General features: G+C 36.1%; 1 protein-coding gene across 3 annotated transcripts in view; it reads left to right on the top strand.

Moving 5' to 3' along the window:
- CTNND2 (catenin delta 2) overlaps positions 1-21,621 on the top strand; it is a 1,167,765-nt gene that overhangs the window by 986,228 nt on the left and 159,916 nt on the right. For all 3 annotated transcript variants that reach the window (XM_078153315.1, XM_078153314.1, XM_021004430.2), the window contains 2 exons: positions 10,979-11,096; positions 15,177-15,362. In XM_078153315.1, the coding sequence (XP_078009441.1) occupies positions 10,979-11,096; positions 15,177-15,362 (304 nt within the window). The remainder of the gene's footprint in view (positions 1-10,978; positions 11,097-15,176; positions 15,363-21,621) is intronic.

Genomic DNA, 21,621 nt, shown 5'->3' with positions numbered 1-21,621 from the left:
CATTAGTAGTACACCCCACAGCAGTTTTCCACAGTAGAAATTCTAATAGGAGCAGACAACATTAGAGTTTTCACTTCCAGAAGGAATAAGGGAGAATTTTTTTATTGAGCTTCAGAGTGTGCAATGTTTGTATTTCTGCTGTGGCCAAGTGGTCGTAATCGATGTTCGAAGTTCAGACTGTCCTCCTTTCTAGAAGATAAGTTGAATTCAATTCAGTTCAACAAATATTTAACCCTTTTCCTCTCAAGAATATCAAGGACAATGAAGTATTCCTTTAAAATAGGATTTTTTGAAAAATCAAGAACAGCTACATTGTGAAGAAATAAAAGGAAAACAATCTGAAGAGGCAGAAGGTAACTGGTACTCAGCGACTGGAATGTAGGTTAAAATGTCTAACAGAGGAGAAAAAGGAAGGAATAGTACTGAATTAATAATAATAAGTATTATTATTATTTTAGATAACATTTATATAGCACTTATGTGCCAGGCACTATGCTACGGAATGTACAATTATTGGCTTATTTGATCCTCACAAAAACCTTGGGAGGTTGGTGCTATTATTATCCCCATTTTATAGATGAGGAAACTGAGGGAAATAGAGGTGAAGTGACTTCCCTAGGGTACCACAACTAGTAAGTGACTGAGGCTAGTTTTGAACTCAGGTATTCCTGACTCCAGGACTACCACTCTTTACACTATACCATCTAGATGCTCTGAACTAATAGAACTAAGCAACCAATAGAGGGTTCTTATAGGAGAAAGGAAAGCAATTTGCCATGACTCTGTGGATCCACAGGTGCTCCAAAGTGAGTGATATCTCATTCAAGAAGGGTTTTAGGAAAATAAGGCGAGGAAGCAGTGATTTGTAATCTCTTCCAAGAAATACAGATGCTGCTATTTGTAACAATAGAGAAGGATATCTTTCTAGAGCATGTCCAACATCTCAACTCGTGAGCTTCTTGAGGGCAGAGCTACTTATTTTTTTTTTGTCTTTGTATTCTCAGCACCTATCACAGTCTCTGGAATATAGCGTGTGCTTAATGTTTGTTCTTGATAAGTGAAGTTAATAGAACCCATAGACAATCATCACAGAGAAGCCTCAAATAGGACATCCTCAGAAATGTGATTTCCAAAATTCAGAGTTCCCAGGTCAAATAAAATTGTTACAAATGGAAAGGAAAATATGACTTACAATCCAATCAACCTTTCCAACCTTAGTATTCATTATTGCCCTTCATATACTTTGTGATCCAGCCAAACTTGCCTCCTTATTTTTCCTCACACATGACATCTCCCATCTCCAAGCCTTTGCATTGTCTATCCTCATGCCTGGCATACACTCCCTCTTCACGTCTGACTATTAGAATCCCTAGCTTTCTTCAAAAATTAACTAAAGCACCACATTCTATATTATCTCTTTTGCTCTCACCCTGAAATTTCCCTTCCCCCTCCAAATTACCTTGTGTTATATACGTATATAAACATATTCACAGTTTTTTCTCCTGATAAAATGTATGCTTCTTGAGTAAAATAATATTTCATTTTTGTCTTTGTATCCAGAGTGGCTGGCAAACGGCTTACAAAATAGCAGGTGTTTAACAAATGTTGATTAATTGATCAATGCTTTGAAATCTCTTTTAGTATCATAGCTTACTACACGTCAACTATAATAATGAAAGAAAATACTAAAAATGATATAGTGAGTCAAATTAAAATTGCTTTCAGCTCAGAATAATTCATACTGCAAATATAAGAATAAGTCTATATGGAAGACACAGAAAATGGATTTTTGATAGAATTGATGTCTTCCAAGGATTTCCTTTGAAAAAGCTAACCAGATTTTCAAAGGCAAATGCAATAGTCAAAAGGAATTCAAAAAAATCTTAATAAGTTTGAAGTAAAAAGAGTATAATGATAGCTACTTTAAGTCCTGAGAGGGGTGGAAGATATTGTTCTTTTGAAATCCCACTTTTGCAGCATCTAATAGGATTTAAAGAAAGTCAAGTAGTGGATAGAGCACTGGCCCTGGAGTCAGGAGGACCTGAGTTCAAATTCCACCTCAGACACATAACTCACTAGCTGTGTGACCCTGGCAAGTCACTTAACCCCAATTGCCTCACCCCCCCAAAAAAAATAATTAAAATTAAATTAATTGAAATCCCATTTTCTCTAAAGGTCAAGGATGGTACAAATATAGATAAGCTGTGTGCTTAGTTGTTGGTTAAAAAAGGTAAGGAGATAAAGTGTCCTAGGGAAAGAGAGGAGAGAAGTAGGGGGAAATGACATTTCTTGTAATTAGGGCCTTTAGGAAAAGATTATTCCAACTTACAGATGGGCATGGAAGTGAGCAGGGAATTTCATAAACCTCATTTTTATCTGGCAAGGAAAGATTTAAGTCTTTAAATAAATGAATAAATGTAATATAAATCACATTAAGAAGAAAGCAGATAGCAACATTAAATGAATGGCAAAGTGGCCTGGGACAAGAAGGGTTGGAGAGGGAGGCTAGAGTTTGGAAGGATATAGTCTCAAATGAACAGATGGAAAAGAGTAAAAATATTTTAATAGGATTTGAAGGCAAAAATATCAAACTCAATATTAATAACCACGCATGTGAATAGAATGAACTATCACAAAATGGAAAAGGGTGGCAAAATATGCATTAGAGAGCAAAACTCAACAATGTATTGTTTATAAGAATGTATTATCTTTAAAATGAAAAAAAAGGGCTGGGAGACAATTGTCAGTATATATCCACTAATTTAAATGTTATAAAAAGTGAATATAGTATAGAAATGCTAGCAATAAAAAAGCCAAGAAATTATTAAGAGAAAAAAATTTGAGAAAGGAACAAAAAATAAAGCTTATGGCTTCTGATGTCTTCAGAAAAATATACAAAGCATGGGTAGCAAACAAATTAAGTTAGATATTCTTACAAGAAGGCAATTTTCATATTATAAAACTCACTGAGACTTCTTTGGATGATAACAGGCCTCATGATCTTACCTTAGGAGGATCAACTAAAAAAACTAAGGATGTTGAGCCTGGAGAAGAGAAGATGGAGAATACAATGACAGTGTTCCATTTCAGGAAGATCTCTTCTATAGAAGAAGAGTTAGCTTTATTCTGCTGGGTCTCAGAAAGCAGGACAAGAATTAATAAGAGGAATCTAGAAAGAGGTAAATGTAGCTTTGACATAAGGAAAAGCCTCAAAACAAATATTGCTACTTCAAATGGCTTGCCTTGGGAGGTACTAAGTTCCTATTAACTCCATATCTTCAAACCGAGGGTAGGTGACCATTTATCTTATATGTTGTAGAGAGTATTGAAAGTTATGTTGACTCAGTGATGCATTGTTCCCAGCTCTGCTAGAAGATCAGTGTTGGGGGAAGCTTTGTTAGAGGAAGGCTACACTGAGTCTACAGCCTTTTGTGTTAATCTGCTCTTTATCACACACCCCTACCTAGGACATTTGTAGCCCTACTTACAGATGGTCCCATGCTTGTTACCTTGTGGAGGGACTGACATGCAAGGGCCCAAAGCCTTTTGCTGATGTCTTTATCTCATTGAGGAAGTTGCCGATAAAAGTTGGCCCCACCTTGCAGCCATTCACTGATCTCCAGTGATCAGTCTGTCAGCACTTTGCTACCTTGAGATACTTGTGATAAAGTTTAATTCTCTTTGTCCTGAGTTTTGCCTAGTTAATCAGGGTGAAAGTCCAAATGAATAATTTTCCTTTCAGCAAGAGCATTCTTTTTGTTGGGAGGGAGAGGATTTCATTAGCCTTTCCAATCTCAAAATTCCTTTCTCAATCAGAGATTCTGTGCTTACGAATCATTTGACATGGCACAATTCTCCAACGTGGAAAGTATAAAGACAAAAAGGAAAAGAACCCTGGGAAATGCCAAAACTTCAAGGGAGAGGTCAGGAGGGGAACCAGGGAAAGAAATAAAAATAGATCCAATATAGGAGAGAAGACTGTGAGAATGGAGTTTCAAGGGCTGATGTGGATCTGGCCAGTAGGAGATCACTAGTGACTAGAAAGCAATTGAAGACAGTAGCCAATTTTAGTAGGAGCTGATGGGGTATGTGGGTGGTGGGACATACAAGGAATCCCAGCTCAGTAAACTGAGGTTATATATGAAGATCGAATACACATGAAAGACTTCAGAAGGTTGATGAGCATCTAAGAATGAGCTGAGGCACTTGTGCACTTAATGTATTCTCTAACATTAAAACCTCATTACTGTATTATGCGACTGTTTACTAAAACCTTCTTACTAAGCCTGTTCCCACTGGTAAGGAAGACAGCCTGACGAGAGTGAACAGGAAGAATGAAATTCTTCATGGTTTTTGCTCTGAAAGCTACTTCTAGCCTGTGGGAAAAGGAGGAAAGGAATAAAAGTGACAGGCTAGTGCTTGGGGTGCCCCTGTTGCTTGTCACCTTGAGTATGCAGCACCTTACCGCTTCGTTCTGAAGTCTAGGCACCACATTCAGAAGATCTCACTCTCCCATTATTGAATATATACTGTGACATTAAAATTATGTACTGTTTTTTTTAAAAAAGTAGGAATGTTGTTTATCTGGATAACTATATACAGATGCATATAAATATTCTTCATCAGACATGCATAAACAAAAAGGGAGAGATAAAGCTGAGAAATGCTAGAGGCAATTTTTCATCTTTATTTTCATAGGTTTGTTTATTTGTAATCAAATTCTGATTCAATTAATTTTGTAGATGATAGAATTTAGAATTTAAAGAGACCTTAGATCTTGTCTGATCCAATGCCTTAATTTTATAGTCGAGGAATCTGAGACATAGAATAGTGAAATGCCTCACGTAATTAGCTGAAAAACCAAGTCTCCTTGGTGAAATGGATAGACCTCTGGACTTGGGAGTCAGGACAATCTGGGTTTGAATAGCTTGACCTTGGCATTAAATCCCCTCATCTACAAAATGAGAGTATTGAATTTGATGACCTCTAAAGTCCCTTCCACTCTAAATCTATGATCCTACATCTCTAGATTTAATTTCTTTCTATTACACCACCAATGCCCCAATTATCATCACTGGTCCAAATGCGTACCATAAAGACCACTATGGCATTTTATTTAGAGATCTGTCTGTGGTAAATTTGTTTGAAAGGAGTGTCACTTACAAATGTACATTACATAGCATGTGGTTGGCACTCAATAAATATCAATAACTATTTAGTCATTTTTAGACTATTTATATTCAAAACTGAACAGATTTTGTTTTCTCCTGATATTATACCTTATCCCAAATTACATTTCTCTTTCTCTTCTTTTGGGCCCTAACAGGAACAGCTGCCTTAACAGATATTTGCTTAAAACCTACTTCTAGGCACTATCCTCTAGAGATAGGAAATTGAAAATAAGTTCAACTGTTAAGCATCACTAGGTGGAATCTGACCATAGCCCCCATTATCATTTATTCCTCCAATTCCATTGACCATGGGGCATACTAGAGTGCATGAGCTGAGAGAAATATTATTAATAACCAGTGATTTGGGGAGATCCAGAGTTCCCCCTTTTTTTCTAAAGTCCTGATTTCAAAAGTTCATTCTCTTGAAGGACATGACTGATTATGAGATTGGACTCACTTTCTTGTTCAGATGCTACCCAGGTGGAGAAGCCATTGTGCCCCAATCAGGCTGAGGTAGGGATAAATTCCTTGAGTAGATTGCCCAAGGCTGAGGGGTAACTTAGAAGTAAATTACATAATCAAAGTTCATTTGAATAGGTCCAGCCGCTCATTGTAATATTCATTCTCATTAATTGCTAATCAATCAGAGCTGATTGCCTCACTTGGGAACACCCCTCTTCCCATGGGCATATAAGCCATGAACCAGCAGCCATGATTGGCTTTTGGTCTAAGACAGAGACTGCCAAATGACCATTCTTTTATTAAAATGTTGACATTATTAATAAAATGATTAAATTACCCAGAAATTATGTCTCTTGAACCTTTTAATCACCACAAGGCTGTGACTCTGGACATCTCCACTGTATCTCTCTTTCAACCTACCTCAACCAGCCTACGCTTACTCTAGTCACTCTTACAACATTCTCTCATCAGTATGTATGGTCTGGTTCCACTTAAGACACACCTGCCCCTTCTCATTAATTGGGTCCCCTAAATAGCCTGGACTTTAACTATGGGCAGCAGCAAAAGGAGCACACATCTGGACTGAACAAAGCACTGGATTCTCTCTTCCTCCTCAGAATTCCACACTCAAAACACCATCACACTGGCATCCTGCTTCTCTCTCTCAATTATTTGTCATCTGTTGCAGCCTGTTCCCTGATCCCCAGCAAATGGCCTGTAGGTGATATAATGGATAGTGTTGGACTTGGAGTCATGAAGCAGCCGAAATTTGAATTCTGTCTCACTCACTGGCTGTGTCATCTTTGGCAAATGCATTAACCTCTCTCACCCTCAGCTTTTCCATCTGCAAAAAAGGAAATAATATTAGTACCTCAAAGAGTCGTGAAGATCAGATTAGATAATATATGTAAACTTAAAAATGCTAGCTAATATTATTCCTCTCTGATAGTCATACTTACTGATCCAATGTCAGGTCCTACGGTCTTTTACCTACCAGTCATTTGCATAGATGGTAGGTAGAAAGTACATGCCACCTAACTTGGATTGCCACTACATGCCTTTATGAAACCCAATCTTAACCTGGTTTACTATCAGGAAAAGGAGAAAGGCATGGATTTTTGCTATCAAAACTATTCTAGAGACTCAGCGTATTGGAGGGCAAGCATAAAACACCTCAAGGGCTATTCAGAGGGGAATAGGAACACAGGTAACAAGATTAAAAAACCTGTATGAAGGAATTAGGAATCTGGTGGTTTTCTCTTTGCTGCCTAGCCCAATATCTACTGTCAGTATAAATTCTCTGTAATAATTCATTTGAATACATGGCACACATTCTAGGTTGGGTCCTATGACAGAACTCCAGTTCATTTTCTTTAAATATATATAACTGATAAGACTCAATGGAGTAAAAACATCAAGCTAAGGAATTATCATTGTATTGATTAATTATGAATATGATTAAAGCAATATAATGAAGCAGATTTAAAGCATCAACATTTTAAATAACAGATTATTCTTTCCAAGTTAAAAATGTTTCAAGTGTAATTTTCCTCATTAGATGATAATATCAAATACATACAATTATGTATTTGAAGCATATACTTTAAACAGAAACTATGGCCTGCAGCTACATTTGCTGGCATATTTAAAAGATAGGAAATATGAATAGGAAGCATCTACTATTTCTTCTTGTTTGCCAGTTCTCTGCTATCATCTTGCTTAAATGCCTTATGTATGTAGTAAGTTGCCTAAAACTTTTTCTGGACATAAATTTTATAGCACCAACACAAAATGTCTCTAATAAATTATATTTGAGGAAATTGGGCAAAGGAAGAGAAAGTAATCATTTAGAAGTTGCCCTGCAGATCAGTTATAAATCACCTGGATGGATCATCATTGACATGTTGAGTGTTTAGCATTATTGTGCATTTGTTGTTGACTTCGAGAGAGGGCAGAACTAAATAATGCAACAAAAAAACTCTTATATTGTAGCATGTGAAGTAAAGCTCAAAATCTAAGGAGAAGCTAAAATCAGGATGTTAGTTTTATTTTTTTTCTCTGCTGTTGGGGGCAGGGAGGAGATAGAAAAACAGAACCTCAAGAGATTTCTGTTTGTAAGCCCAAGGTAATATTTTTAGCACTTTATGTAACAAATTCCATCATTGTTTACTCATTTTTATTATCTAGAGGATTGGGGTTTTGTTTATTTGTATATTGTATCTCAAAAACAGCAGGATCTCTAAGTACCAAAGCTGTTGCTTTTAATTGAATAGCTTTTCACAGGTGCCACATTTCAAAGCTGATGTTTCTTATTTAAATATGTAAAGTCCTTTTAGAGAACTATTGAATTATCAAAGAAAAATAATTATGTTGAAGAATTTTTAGTGAAATGTTTGATTGAATTTTAATTATTTAAGTATTAGTAATCCATACGGGGTGAATATGGAAACTAGCAACTGAATACTTTGGGAGAATAATAATAGCTGACTTTTATACCAACACTTTATGATTTATAAAGTGTTTTATATTATGACAAAACTATGAGGAAGTATAACCAACCCTAAGAACAGTAAAATCCCTGAGTCAAAACATGGCTTAAGGCTTGAGGAACTTGTTTGCCACTTAGGAAGACCTAGGTTCAAGTCTTGCCCCTGCCACTGACTATATGACCCAGGTCTAGTCACCCAATCTTTCCATGCTCCCAGGCAACCATCTAAGAATATACATTTCAGATGTTTTACTCTGCATGCCTATCTGTATTAGTAGAGGAAGTTGTTGTTATGCAAATGAAATCAGATTTTTAAAAAAAGATTATATACATATATATGCATATATATATAAATATATAATAGCTAGTATTTATATAGCACTTTAAGACTTGCAAAGCACTTTACAAATATCTCATTTTATCCTCACAATAACACTGAGAAGTAGATGATATTATAGCCACTTTACACATAAGGAAACTGAGGCAAACAGAATTCAAGTGACTTGGCCAGGCGCATACAGCTAGTAAGTGTCTGAGGCTGGATTTGAACTCAGGTCTTCCTGATTTACAAGTCCAGTCTTGTATCCAATTTCATCTAGCTCTGTGTGTGTGTGTGTGTGTGTGTGTGTGTGTGTGTGTATGTGTGTGTGTGTGTGTATAACCAACTAGTAGAAGTACACTGAGGCAAAGTTTAAATGTGTGTGAGTTTAGAACGTGGGCGGAGTAGATTGTTCCCAGATCACATGTTTTTCCCCCCACTAGACATTTCAAGATATAGGACTTTTTCCACTCCCTTCCCTTCTTCTTGCCTCAGAGGCTGATGCTTCCTTGAGGAACCCATATTCCAAGTCACACCTTACCCTGGGTCAACAGTGATTCCTTTAACCTAATAGGAGGATGGTCCCAATTGATATGGCTCTTTATCTCTGCTATCCAGGTGCTTATAAAAATTATTAATAAACATCAAAATAATGCAAGTCTTTCACAATTACAGCCCTAATCCCCAAAGCCAGAATGAAGCCCTAGCTTTTTTTTTTTGCCTTATTAGTAGACCCCAATGTTGTTCTAATCCCAGCTGTTCACTGGCATCCTGTACTGCATTACCCTCCAAAAGACACAGCTAATATGTAGATGTGTATCACAAAGAAGTTAGAGTATTCTTACATCTTATAGGAAACAAAATAAGGAGATAGAATTGTTTGGAGATATAAAGGAAGTCACATAAGGATCAGGGGCAAAGGAGGTTAAACATTCATCTTCCTTTGGCTGATCTCTAAGAATACCAACAACCATCTCCATAAATCCATTCTCTTCACAGTTTTCTTCTCCAGAAATCTGTTTTGTTTGCTTGCTTATTGTTTTGTTTTATATTGGGCAGAAATACAAGCTGGGTAAAGAGCTTTTAGCCACATCAACAACCTCCCCATCACCACTTTAATATTGGTATACATTTTTTTAAAAAAAGCATCAATGTAGTGCCCAGTTCAAAACTCCAGGTGTTGCAGAAATTGTTCCCCTGTTCAAAGCTCAAGACCCTCCCCCTCCAGACAAGAAGAATCCTCTGTAGTCTAGGCACTCTCATTCACTCATTTAGTCTTCACAAAAACAACCACCAACAAAAAACCCTACAGAATGGGTACTATAGATAGCATCACCATCCCCATTTTACAGATAATGAAACTGACAGTTAAGTAACTTGCCCAAGGTTACTTATAACTAGTAAGAATCAAAAGTAGGTCTTAATCTTTAGTCTATTGTGTCTGTAATTTCAGTATTCTTTTCACTTTACTACTTTGACTCATTCTCTAATACTGCATACACACACACACACACACACACACACACACACACACACAATTTCCTTATTTCTTACCTTTGAAGTATTCCTTCAAAAGACAAGTGCCCACCAAAAATCCTTTATTATCAGTTCTTAATCTAAGTGGCCCATGAATTTGTATTTTTAGCGTTTTGATAATTATATTTCAATGAGTTGGTTTCCATTGCAATCCCATGTATTTCATTTTATGTCTTTAAAATAATTATTCTCAGAAGGGATCCATAGGCTTCACCAGACTGCCAAAGGCATCCATGACACACAAAAAAAGTTAAGAACTCTCATTCAGATAGAGGGTGTCCCAAAAGTCTAAGTACGGTTTTAAACTTTAATAGCTCCAGAAGTTTAGATTCCACAAACTTACGAAAAACAAACTGTGAAAGGTTAGTTATATAAAATATTAAATTATTAATGTTTCCCATTAAGATACAACATAACAACTGTCTCATACTGTACATTGCTCTAGTACATTTTTGAACTTTGTAAAAATTTATATCAGCTGCTGTTCAATCACTGAAAGGATTGCATTGATAATCTTAGCTTTAAGATCTTCTAAAGAATGAGGTTTTGATACACCCACATGGAAGATATGACCTCAGAAGAAAAAGGCTAATGGAGAAAGATAAGATGATCCAAGTGACCAATTATGAAGATCTCCTCTACTGATCCACTGGTCTGAGGAAGTGTCATCTAGAAACCATCACATATTAAGTGAAAAATAAGAGGTTGAGCCATTTTGTTAAAAATGAAATTTAAAATTTTATTATTCAAAATTCACAAAACTAAATAAGTATAAAATATGTTTGCATAATTAAATGTGTTTTACATATTTTCTAGGATGCTTAATCTATTAATCTAGCATGATTATTTTTTGGGGGGGTGGAGGAGTTGGTGGGGAAACAACTCATACATATATATGCTGTTCTCTGTAAAACTGGAGGAGTGGGGAAGGGCATGGGTATTGGGGTCCAAAGACTGAGTCCTGGCTCTGAGGTATTCCTGACACCTCTCTTTGCCTTACAGGAATGTTAGTTCTGCTGGAGAGGAAGCCCGCAGAAGAATGAGGGAATGTGATGGACTTACGGATGCATTGCTTTATGTGATTCAGTCTGCTCTGGGGAGCAGTGAAATTGATAGCAAGGTTTGTTGGGTTTGCCTTGGGAGGGATAAAAGTGAGAAAGTATTGCTTCTGGGGAAAAGAAAGTAAGCCAGAATACTTTGTTTATTGTTTTGTTTTGAAATATCAAAAGACTTTCTTTTTCTTTTTAAATAGTACCTACATTTGGCACTAATATGGTTAGAAAATAATCTTCAAAACCCTCACTTTAAAAAGAGATCTTTCAACGGAAAGGGATTCTGTTGCATCCAGCTAGACTGGAACTGAACATTCCATGCTCCCTTATTGTTTTAAAACCGGAGAGCATGGAAAGTAATTTTTTTAGCTACTCATTGCACAGTGTGCAGTCTTTCTTACACCCTTTTAAAAAACATACTCCAGCTTCCTTGAAAAGTACAATGCTCTTCAAAAAACTAAGATAAACACAAGCCCCTTTGCTTTTGTGAAATAGCCCAAATTTGTGTCAAGTAGTTCCATACAAACCATGTGTGGTCTAATGAATAGTTGTAAATTAAACATGTAGCTCTTAGGAGAAAAATGTGTATTTTAATGTTATGGGTTTCACTCATGTATTTTTGTGAACGTTCTCATCCAATTTATTTTGTTTTATGTTCATTAATTCAATACTGAATAGCTCTCTTTAAAAAGCCAAGTGACTGTATAATGTCAATCATTGTCATAAAAAGAATAAGTCAGTTATATACTCCATAGTCAGATCAGAACAGTTGGTGATTCTGCTGCAAAAGAGGGTAGTGCACAATATCACTAGCCCTTTCATATGACCTGTTATGAAATAGTTATTGGGGAGCAAAAAATTGAGATAGCCGCCTTATATGTTATACTCACTACATTTCCTCATCATATTCTCCTATACTCTTAAAAGCAGATTTTCTCAAGTCATGACCAGTAGGGCAGCCAAGTGGCTCAGTGAATAGAGGGCCAGACCTGGAGTCAGGAAGACTCATCTTTCTAAATTCAAATCTAGCCTCAAATAATTATTAGCTGTGTGACCTTGGACAAGTTACCTAACCCTGTTTGTCTCAGTTCCTCATCTGTAAAATGAGATGCAGAAGGAAATGGCAAACTACTCCAGTATCTTTGCCAAGGAAATCCCAAATGGTGATGTGAAAAGTTGTGCATGACTGAAAAACAACTCAACAGAATGAGCACTATAACCACTTCTCAGTTTTACAGGTTTAAGGCACCTGGTGTGATTGCATAAATTAATTCATTCTTTGTCACCAATTTAAAAAAGACTCAACAATGAAATCAGCATTAAAATATTCTTTGAATTTTTGTGTGTGTGTGTGTGTCAAAACCAGCAAAGAACCAAAGCCATATATAGTCTGTGCCCTTTAATAGCCATATTAGACTTCCTAATGTAATTGATAGGATAATTCGATTTTTTTTTTTTGATAACCAGCCAGGGCAGTGTGAATAATTGCAGGTGTCAGTCAAACCGACAGGCATATCATTAAGTGTAACAGGAAAAAAATGATTCCCTGAGGTTTATCTCCCTGAAGTAGCACTCTTGAGAATATTAACAATTATATCAAGAGGTAGAAGTCTAAGGCTTTGATATGCTAAACTACTTTACCAAATGCTTGACAAAACTTGGAGCAATGTGGTGAGACACTATGTAGTCCTTCCCATTAGCCGTGCTCCTGTATTACATTTGACTGATATTCCTGTATAATTCTGTCTAGAAAATGATTCTTTTAAGCATTGAAAACAATTGGGTCAAGGAAAATATCAATGAACTTTCTCTTGAAGATCAGTGAAGGTCTATTTCAGATGATGAGTAAAAGAGCCTCAATTCTATGCAAGCACAACTGTGCTGTGTAATTGGGACAACTCGATAGATGAGTAACATATGGTAGGATGCTCTACAGACAGCTTCTAAATTAGCCCGTCCTAATGGAAAGTAAGGAGTAAAAATGACCCTGGTGACCAAGAACTGGTGAAAACTCACCATTACTTGGAATGCATTTCAAAGACAAAACTACCAGCTGGATCCTCCTTCTGTTTGTTTGTCTTCCTTGGAGGGGTAGAAGGGTGGAAGTTGCCTCTTTTTACCTCTTTAGAGAGAAGCTCCTGGCTCAAATTTTTGCTTAACAAACTCCAAGCTGAAAAGCTGAATGAGAATATGAAGATTGCCAGCCAAAAAGAGCAGGCCTCATCTCACTCTGCATGGAAACATACAATTGTGCAAAAGCACGGGTGCACATACACATACACTCACATGCCCACATATACACTGCTGGGTGCCAGCTCCCAGGCAGCAGGCAACTTCTAAGGGAGTGCAAACAGAACAACATCTGATAGTGTCAATCTATTAGTTTGATCTGCCAGATAGCTTGGTTTATTAGTCACTTGTTTAATTACTATTTAAATTAAGCCCATTTCTAGTTCGTTGTTATCTGAGGAAGTAGACTACAGGATGACCTAAGACAAAGGAGAAGGGGGGGGGAAGCAGAAAATTCCCCTCAAGCCCTTGGTATTAGAAACATCAGCTTCATAGAATTTAAGAGTCAGACAGGTAAGATTTATATGATAACTTTTTTGCCAGTGGCTTTTTCCCAATTTTTTTTTCAAGTGTGCTCCTATGTTTACTTGTTTTCATGCCATTTCTTCTCATGAGAAGATGCATGAAATAGAAAAGTTGGTTGATAAAAACAAAACAAAACAAAACCTATGAGATTAGTGCATGACAAGATTCCTAAAAGCTTCTAGGATATTGTCTACAATCTACGAGGCTGCAGAAACCAATTCAGAAAATACTCCTTTCATGTTGATTTTCAAATAACCCATAATTAAATGAAAGAAATGTTTTTTATGAGACTTGTGTCCCCCATTACTAAAAAAAAAAAATCAAAATATGATTATAGTTGTCCTTAAGCTGTATGCATACCTTGATCCTTTGAGCTAACTTTAAGGAAGAAACTCAGAGGACCTCTTTTGTCTTCCTTAGCTCTGCCCAGCCCCCAAAGCCTTTACATATTCCAATATACAGTTTTCCACTTCCAAGTTAGAAGAAATTGGTAGTTGGGCTATGTTTATAGAAAACATTGAAACTTCTTTGTGTTTTTTTTTGGGAGGAGTGATGGTTTTTTGGGTTGTTTTTTTTTTACCAATTCATACTTATAATAGTTGACACCATATATCAATGTAGTTTATGGTATGTTTTTATTACTTGTCCATCACCCTCCTTAGCACTGACTAACATCAGGTTGGATCATGATTTTATTGGAATCCTAATTACAACCACTTTGAAAGGGAAGATCAGTTTGCTTAAAGAGGAGGAAAACGGAAAGATTGTAGAGCAAGGACTTGGTTGTTGGAGGGGAGAGACTTCTTTGGAGTAAAAAGCCAAAACTTCAATTTTTGGCCAGAGATGTTTCTTCTAAGGGATATTTATTTTAGAAGGGTAGCCAAGTATTTTAGTTGCTGTTTTATGCTTTTTAGTATCAATATGACTTCTCAAATATTTACTCCCTCCCCACCCTTCAAAAAAACCATCTCTTATAAAAAATAAGTGCAATCAAACAAGTCATTACATTGAACACATAAGAAAACTGGCTAATTTTGTGAGGTATTTTTTGAGAGAGAGAGAGAGAGAGAGACAGACACAGAGAGAGACAGAGACAGAGAGACAGAGAGAATGAATAGAAGGTCTTAGGGCCCTATTGAGTTAGTCTCTAGTTTTTCAACTATGCTCCAAGTGAGTAACTAGAAGTAAGGTGGACAAATGCAGGGATAGGGACAGGACTATCATTACACTGCATTATGGAGCTCCCAAGTGAGGAAACTCCTTCTGCTAATGTAGATCCTTACATTCTCTGCAATAGTCCTAAAGATTTTCCTAGAATACTAAGATGTTTAGTTGCCCAGGGTCATAATACTGCATTTGTCACAAAGTGAGACTTTGAACATGAATCTTATTGGATTTGCTTCTCAGCCTAATGTATCTGATGATAAATGTGTATATAATGACTGCATGCAAGAAAGTAATCAGATATAAAGCCTAAAGAGCAAGAAAGAGGGCTGTTTATGTTTGTCATTATTTTCCCCTTTGTTTCCATTTTATTTGTTTTGGTTCTTTAGACCGTTGAAAACTGTGTGTGCATTTTGAGGAACCTCTCCTACCGACTTGCAGCAGAAACATCTCAGGGACAGCAGATGGGAACCGATGAGCTTGATGGACTGCTATGTGGTGATGCCAATGGCAAGGATGCTGAGAGCTCTGGGTGTTGGGGCAAGAAGAAGAAGAAAAAGAAATCCCAAGATCAGGTGATTCAAATTACTTGCAACTGCATGTAATTATCACAGCTTCTAAATTACAATGGTATGATTTCGTGTGTATATAATACGTATATTATATACACAGAGACATATTTATATACACTACAGGATTTTACAAAAAAATCCTATATACACTATAGGATTTTACATGTTCAAGGTGATTTAAAAATATTGCCACATTGGTATTTCCTGTGGGGATTCTATAAATAATATATTGAAATGTAATGATTTCTTAATACTCCTTATTTCATAGTGTTTCCATCTGTACTCTGCTTCTGCCACTCAAGGTGGTCACATCCTAGATCTTAACCATCACTAGAGACTGCTCAAGCTCCCCAATCCTGAACTTTCCATTTTCCTCTCTGACAACAATCTCATGTTGTTGCCTTTCTCCTACATCTTTATTCTTGAGTCTGCCCTTTGCCCACTCTGTGATCTCTGGTTCCAGTACATCTTCCTTGCTGTTTTTATTGATGCAGCTTGGGTCATATGGTGGGTGAAGCACTGAACTCAGGTCTAAAAGACTTCAGTCTCAGCTCTGCCTCAGACAGTCTCTGTAAGGCCCTAAGCACGTCCCTTAACCTCTTTCCTTCCCAGTTTCTTTACCTTTAAATGATTGCATTTATTGCATTATATAATATTATTATTATTATTATTGTAATAGTACCTACCATACAGAGGTGTCATGAGGTCAAATGAGATAATATACGTAGAAGTGTTTTCAGATCTTAAAGTGCTATATAAATGCTAACTATTCTTATTCTTATTGCTATTTTTTTAATTATTATTTGTTTTCCTTACACTGACAATCTACTCCAGGATTCTTAACCATTTTTGTGTAACTTACCCTTTTGGCAATCTGGTGAAGTCTAAGGCACCTTTTCCAAATAACATTATAAAACACATTGGATTGCAAAGGGAGCTATTATATCAAAATACATTTATCCCAGTATTTAAAAAGTAAATTCTTGAACCACAGGTAGAAAATTCCTGGTCTAGATCTTTTGGCTAGTCCCTAAAAAATAGTACCTGGAATAGATTAGGTACTCAATAAATATTTCTTCATTGATTGAATTGGCCACACATTTCACTAATATTAGCACAATGTAGTGAAGGGAGGAATGGAATTGGAGTTAGAAGATCTTGGTGTAGTTCCTCTCTCTCCTATTTACTCCTTTGTGACCTTACAAAGGTTACTGTAGTTCATTGGGTCCTACTTTATGTGTCTGTAAAATGAGAGGATTGGACCTATATCATCTTTGCTGTCCTTTCCTATACTATCCTTTTCAGAAGCTTTAAATCTTATGATCCTATAATTGTTGAATTGCCTAAATGATATGTCAGTGAAAGAACGAAAAATAGGACTTTTCAGAATTCAGAGAAGCCATAGAATATAGTCACCAGGATGTTCAAATATATCATTCTGTACCAACTAGTTATACAAAACAGTCTTTCAGGAGCTGGGCTAACAGAGGGGGGCGCAGATATCCCAAATACCATTATATGTTTTTCTTTGAAATGTTATGAAATGTACTTTTGCACTTAGCTTTGAATATAGGTATGTCTGATGTTCTTGGAATTCGTAACACTTCAAATAACACAATAAAACCTCAGTGTGAAGGACAGTTCAGGAGAGACTAAAAAGTAACCCACCTTCCTCATTTGTTCTTTTGGAAAAATTCAGAAGGATTCCTTTTCATGCAATTTTTTTTAACATTGTGTGAGATTTCTGTCATTATAAAGGGTTTGAGGTTTTCGGGAGAGTCCTACACAAAGGTAACCTGCATTATACAAAGGTAGTCTCCAAGGACACTATCTGGAGCCAGAAGACCTTGGGTCAAATGCACTCTAACACTTACTTGATGCATGATCTTTGGGTTGTCCATTACCTTCTCTGAGCCTCAGTTTCCTGATCTGTAAAATAGTGATAATATTTGTATAACCTTACAAGGTTTTTGTAATGAAATCATTTTGTAAATCTTAAAGCTGATAAAAAGAGTTATTAGCAATGCTTCTCAGTCTCTCCAAGGCTTAGTGGAACCTAATTTGGGTAACACAGGCACTGTAGTTAGAGTAATTCCAAAGTGAACAACTGAAAAAAGGAAGACTTATAAAACTCAAAACCTCAAACCATTTTTAGAGCATCTGTTCACTTAAACAACAGCATAAATATGTGTGTGTATACACACACACACACACACAAATATATACATACATGTGCATGTATATCATAGTCACTTACACTTTCTAATCTGTTAAATGTTCCTTCCCCACTAGAACAATTGTTAAAAGAAACAAACGAAAAAGAAATCCTATTAAGTACTAATTATGTATGGTACCACCAAAACTGTAGCTTTAGCTATCATTTAGAATCCAAAGGTTATTTCAATTTTTACTTTCCCCTCCATCACTTCCCTGCTGCTTAATTTCAGTTTGGCATAAATGGTTTGGTGGTTTCTAGAAGTGTTGCTTCTTAACTTAACCCAGGTCTCCTGCATTTGGAAGCATCAAATGTCTTTCTCTCTCTTCTCTCTCCTGATGATTTTCAAATTGACCTTTTTTTTGCTAATTTTTTTATTGATCATCTGGAAATTTGCTGTTTTGTAAACACAAAGTGAAGAGCAATAAAAAGTCATCAGAATATCATATACTGAGCATCACATACAGGATCCCAGAAATCCCAGTGAATTTCTAAGTTTTAACAGTTTAATATTGCACTATGACTTTTGAGGCACCATGTACGTATATATATACTGTCATACACATCTTCTTGTCGTTCAGTAATTTCAGTCCTCTTTGTTTTGAAAAGAGTTCATATAAGGTTAAAGTTGGCCCCAGCTACTTCTTCCTTTTTACACAAAGGGATAGGAGACTGAACTAGTGATTTGGTGGGTATAGGGAACTCCCAGAGGAGGAAAATTCCTGCAAACCTTCTCTGAACTTATAATCTTAGAGTTGCCTAGAGGGGAAGGGAGAGAATAAGCTTTTATTAAAAGGCCACTAGGTACCAGACACTGTGCTAATCACTTTACAAATACCATGCTATTTTATCCTCATAGCAGTCTGGTGAGATAGGAGCTATGAAGAACCTAGGTAGCACACGGAGAGATAAATAAATTGCAGAGGGTCACACACCTAGCATGTGTCAGATGACCCCAATCTTCCTCCTGTCTTCAGGGCCAGGGCTCTGCCCACTATACCATGTAATCTCTTAAAAGGAGGAAACTTTTAATCATGTGAACACTTCTAGAAACCACCAAACTGAATGTAACTTGGTTTAATAAAACATGCTAATTCCTACCACATCATTTTTTTTGCATAACTGTACTATCAGAGAACAAAAACACAACTAATGCCTTTTTTTGAATCAAGGTAATTCATATGCCCCAAAGGGAAGTAAGAATAACAAAGGTTCACAGAAAAAGGAAATGATACATACATTAACTTTGGGGGAAGGAGAATTTTAATCTTGTGTTCAATTCCTTCTCATTTCAGAGCATGACCTCTATAATAAGCCAGCAGAAAGAGCCTGAACCTCATTCCTTTGATTTAATGTCTACCTCTTAGAACCTCATTTTAATAGGATCTCCTCCCCCCAACCCCTTCAAGAATTTATAAATATATTTAACCTTGTCAGTAACATGAAATCTGGTAATTTTCTTAGGCAGCAACTAATTAGCTACTTAAATGCATTTCTCCATATGTAAAATGTGAATCACACATTTGTGGGTATATTATAAATCAATATTACTTTGACCAAGGTAGTTTTGTAGCAATGAATGTTTCATTGAATGAATCTTTGTTACTTTGATGTATTCTCAATCTCATGATATGGGTATTCATTACAACACTGAAGGTTACAGCTTCCCCATTTCTTTTCCATAAGTCTTCCACAAAGCTTACACCAAACATGCTGGAGATTTTCTTTTAGGTCTCTTGACAATAAATGAAAAAAGATACATTTGAGGGCTGTTTTTCAGTGATCCCTTGTTTGTTTGGTTTTTTAATGTTTTTAAATATATATTTTTATTCATCACAAACATTATGTTTGCATGTTTGCCAAAATATGTATATAAGACATTTATTGTTTACCAAATCTGTTGGCTTATTTATGTTTTTGCATATGAATTTTCTGAGATTCCATAGCCCAATCCATCCCCAGAGGCCTGTGGCCACAGGTTGAGACTCATTGGGACAGATGATTCCCTTTTTTCTAATATGGTCCCATGAAAAAGTAATAGAAGAAATTATTTTGGGATAAAAGCTACTTTAAAATTGTAAGTAGATAATTAACAATGATCATACCTCCCTATCATCCCTAATTTAAGAGAAGAGAATTAAATAAAGAATTGGGAAAGATGCTGTCCACTGATACACACAGACACACATACATACATACATACATACATACATACATACATACATACATTGTGATTCCCTTGCTTTCTCCACCTAACCAGCAGACTTTTTTGTGGTCATTCATCTCTTTAATGACATCAATTCCCTTGCTTTACTTATAGACATCTGACCTTAGAGATATCTTTCAGGTACCTCATCCCTATCCTTAGCTTTTGCCCTTTCCATTTGCAATGTTTGTCCCAGATATATGTACTGATGAACCAACTTTGTGGGTTGTACTTCAAACTGTATATCATAATGTAGACAAAAGGCATTCTTCATCTGCTTGATTTTTTTTCTTTATGTATAGTGAGACTGAATGCTTTTGAATGATTATGGATCTTATTTAGGAGGTTCTGTGATGTTCTGGGGCTTAATAGAGTCAACAGAGTTTGTCATTTTCAAACACGAGTCTCTGCAGAAATTCATCAGCTTTTGGGAATCCCTCTTCCCGTTGATAAGGCCTGAACACCTTCTATGAAGGTGACAAATACTTTTACTTTTGAATAAAAAGTACTACTTAAATCTCAAGTTACGTAATATTCCAAAATACATTATTTCACATATATTTTAAGGATCTGTATTTTTATAATGATAAAATGGCCACTTTGACCACCAGTGCCTGGGTTGATGGTCTTGAAAGATGCTGTGGTGGGGAAAATGGAAAAGGGAGAGCAAAAGGAAGTTAAGGTAGTGATTGGTCCTAAACAAAACAAACTCTAAGGATGTACAAAAATATATATCGTTCTTTTAGAGGTGGCAGATAATGGGAATCTAAAGGGGTACCATCATTTGGGGAATGGCTTGATGAGTTATGATATATAAATTTGATGTAATGCTATTATGCTTTAAGAAATTATGAAGATGATGGTTCAGAGAATTTAGGAAGACTTGTATGAACTGATCCAAAGTAAAATGAACAGAGTCATAGAGACAATATACACAACAATGTTGTAAAAAACAAATTTGAAAGACTTGGGAATACTAAACAATGTAATAACAAACCACGATTCCAAGCAACTAATGATGAAACATACTATCTATCTCCTGCTAGAGAGGTGATTCAGTACAGAATGGGCTCTGTATATATACATATATATGTATATATTCTTCTTTTGGACATGACCAGTGCACACATTTGTTTTGTTTGACTATACATGTTTGTAACAGGCATCTTGTTTTTCTTTCACTCTCAGTTGGGGTTGGGGTGAGGGGAAGAGAAAGTAGATTTTTGCTGATTGAAAACAAATAATAATTTTTTTTAAAAAAGAAAAAAGTTGCTATGGTTAAAAAAAATATCACCATCCTCTGTATTGATGACTCCTTCCACACCTAACTGGGCTAGTCTTCTGATGACAGTCATAAAATCTATTTTTAGGCCTATACATAAAAAATTTCCAGTTTGGTAGGGTGCAAGAAATTTCATACTCTGCCAGCATAGCCTCCCCACCACCATAAGCACTTTAGTGGAGAGTAGGATTTTAGTGGAGTATTGATTCATATCCTGCTTTTAAAGGATACCCATATTCTCTGGAGGGCTTGTTCACTTAAAATTAAATTACCATATCTGACCAAAACAATTACATGGTTCCATAAAAAATTATTTTCTCTTATTGTAATTGATTGAATTTTAGTAAGCCTATCAGTTGTTCCTGCCTTTCAATTATTTCATTTCACTGATCATGTGTCTAATACTATCAGTAATTGACAAAATAGAAAAAAAAACCTCACCCCAGAGCATCCAAATAATCCCAGTTCATTGATATCTCTGAGCTCAACTCCCACAATCGATCCTATTTAGCCGTTTTCCTAGCTAGCCCTTCCATTGTTATATGACCTTCAAGTCTAT

This window comes from Phascolarctos cinereus, unplaced genomic scaffold (assembly GCF_003287225.1).
Source record: "Phascolarctos cinereus isolate Bilbo 61053 unplaced genomic scaffold, phaCin_HiC Scaffold_4;HRSCAF=312, whole genome shotgun sequence".
NCBI classification, from domain to species: Eukaryota; Metazoa; Chordata; class Mammalia; order Diprotodontia; family Phascolarctidae; genus Phascolarctos; species Phascolarctos cinereus.
Note: the sequence above shows the minus strand (reverse complement) of the source record. Positions and strands in the feature narration are given on the sequence as shown.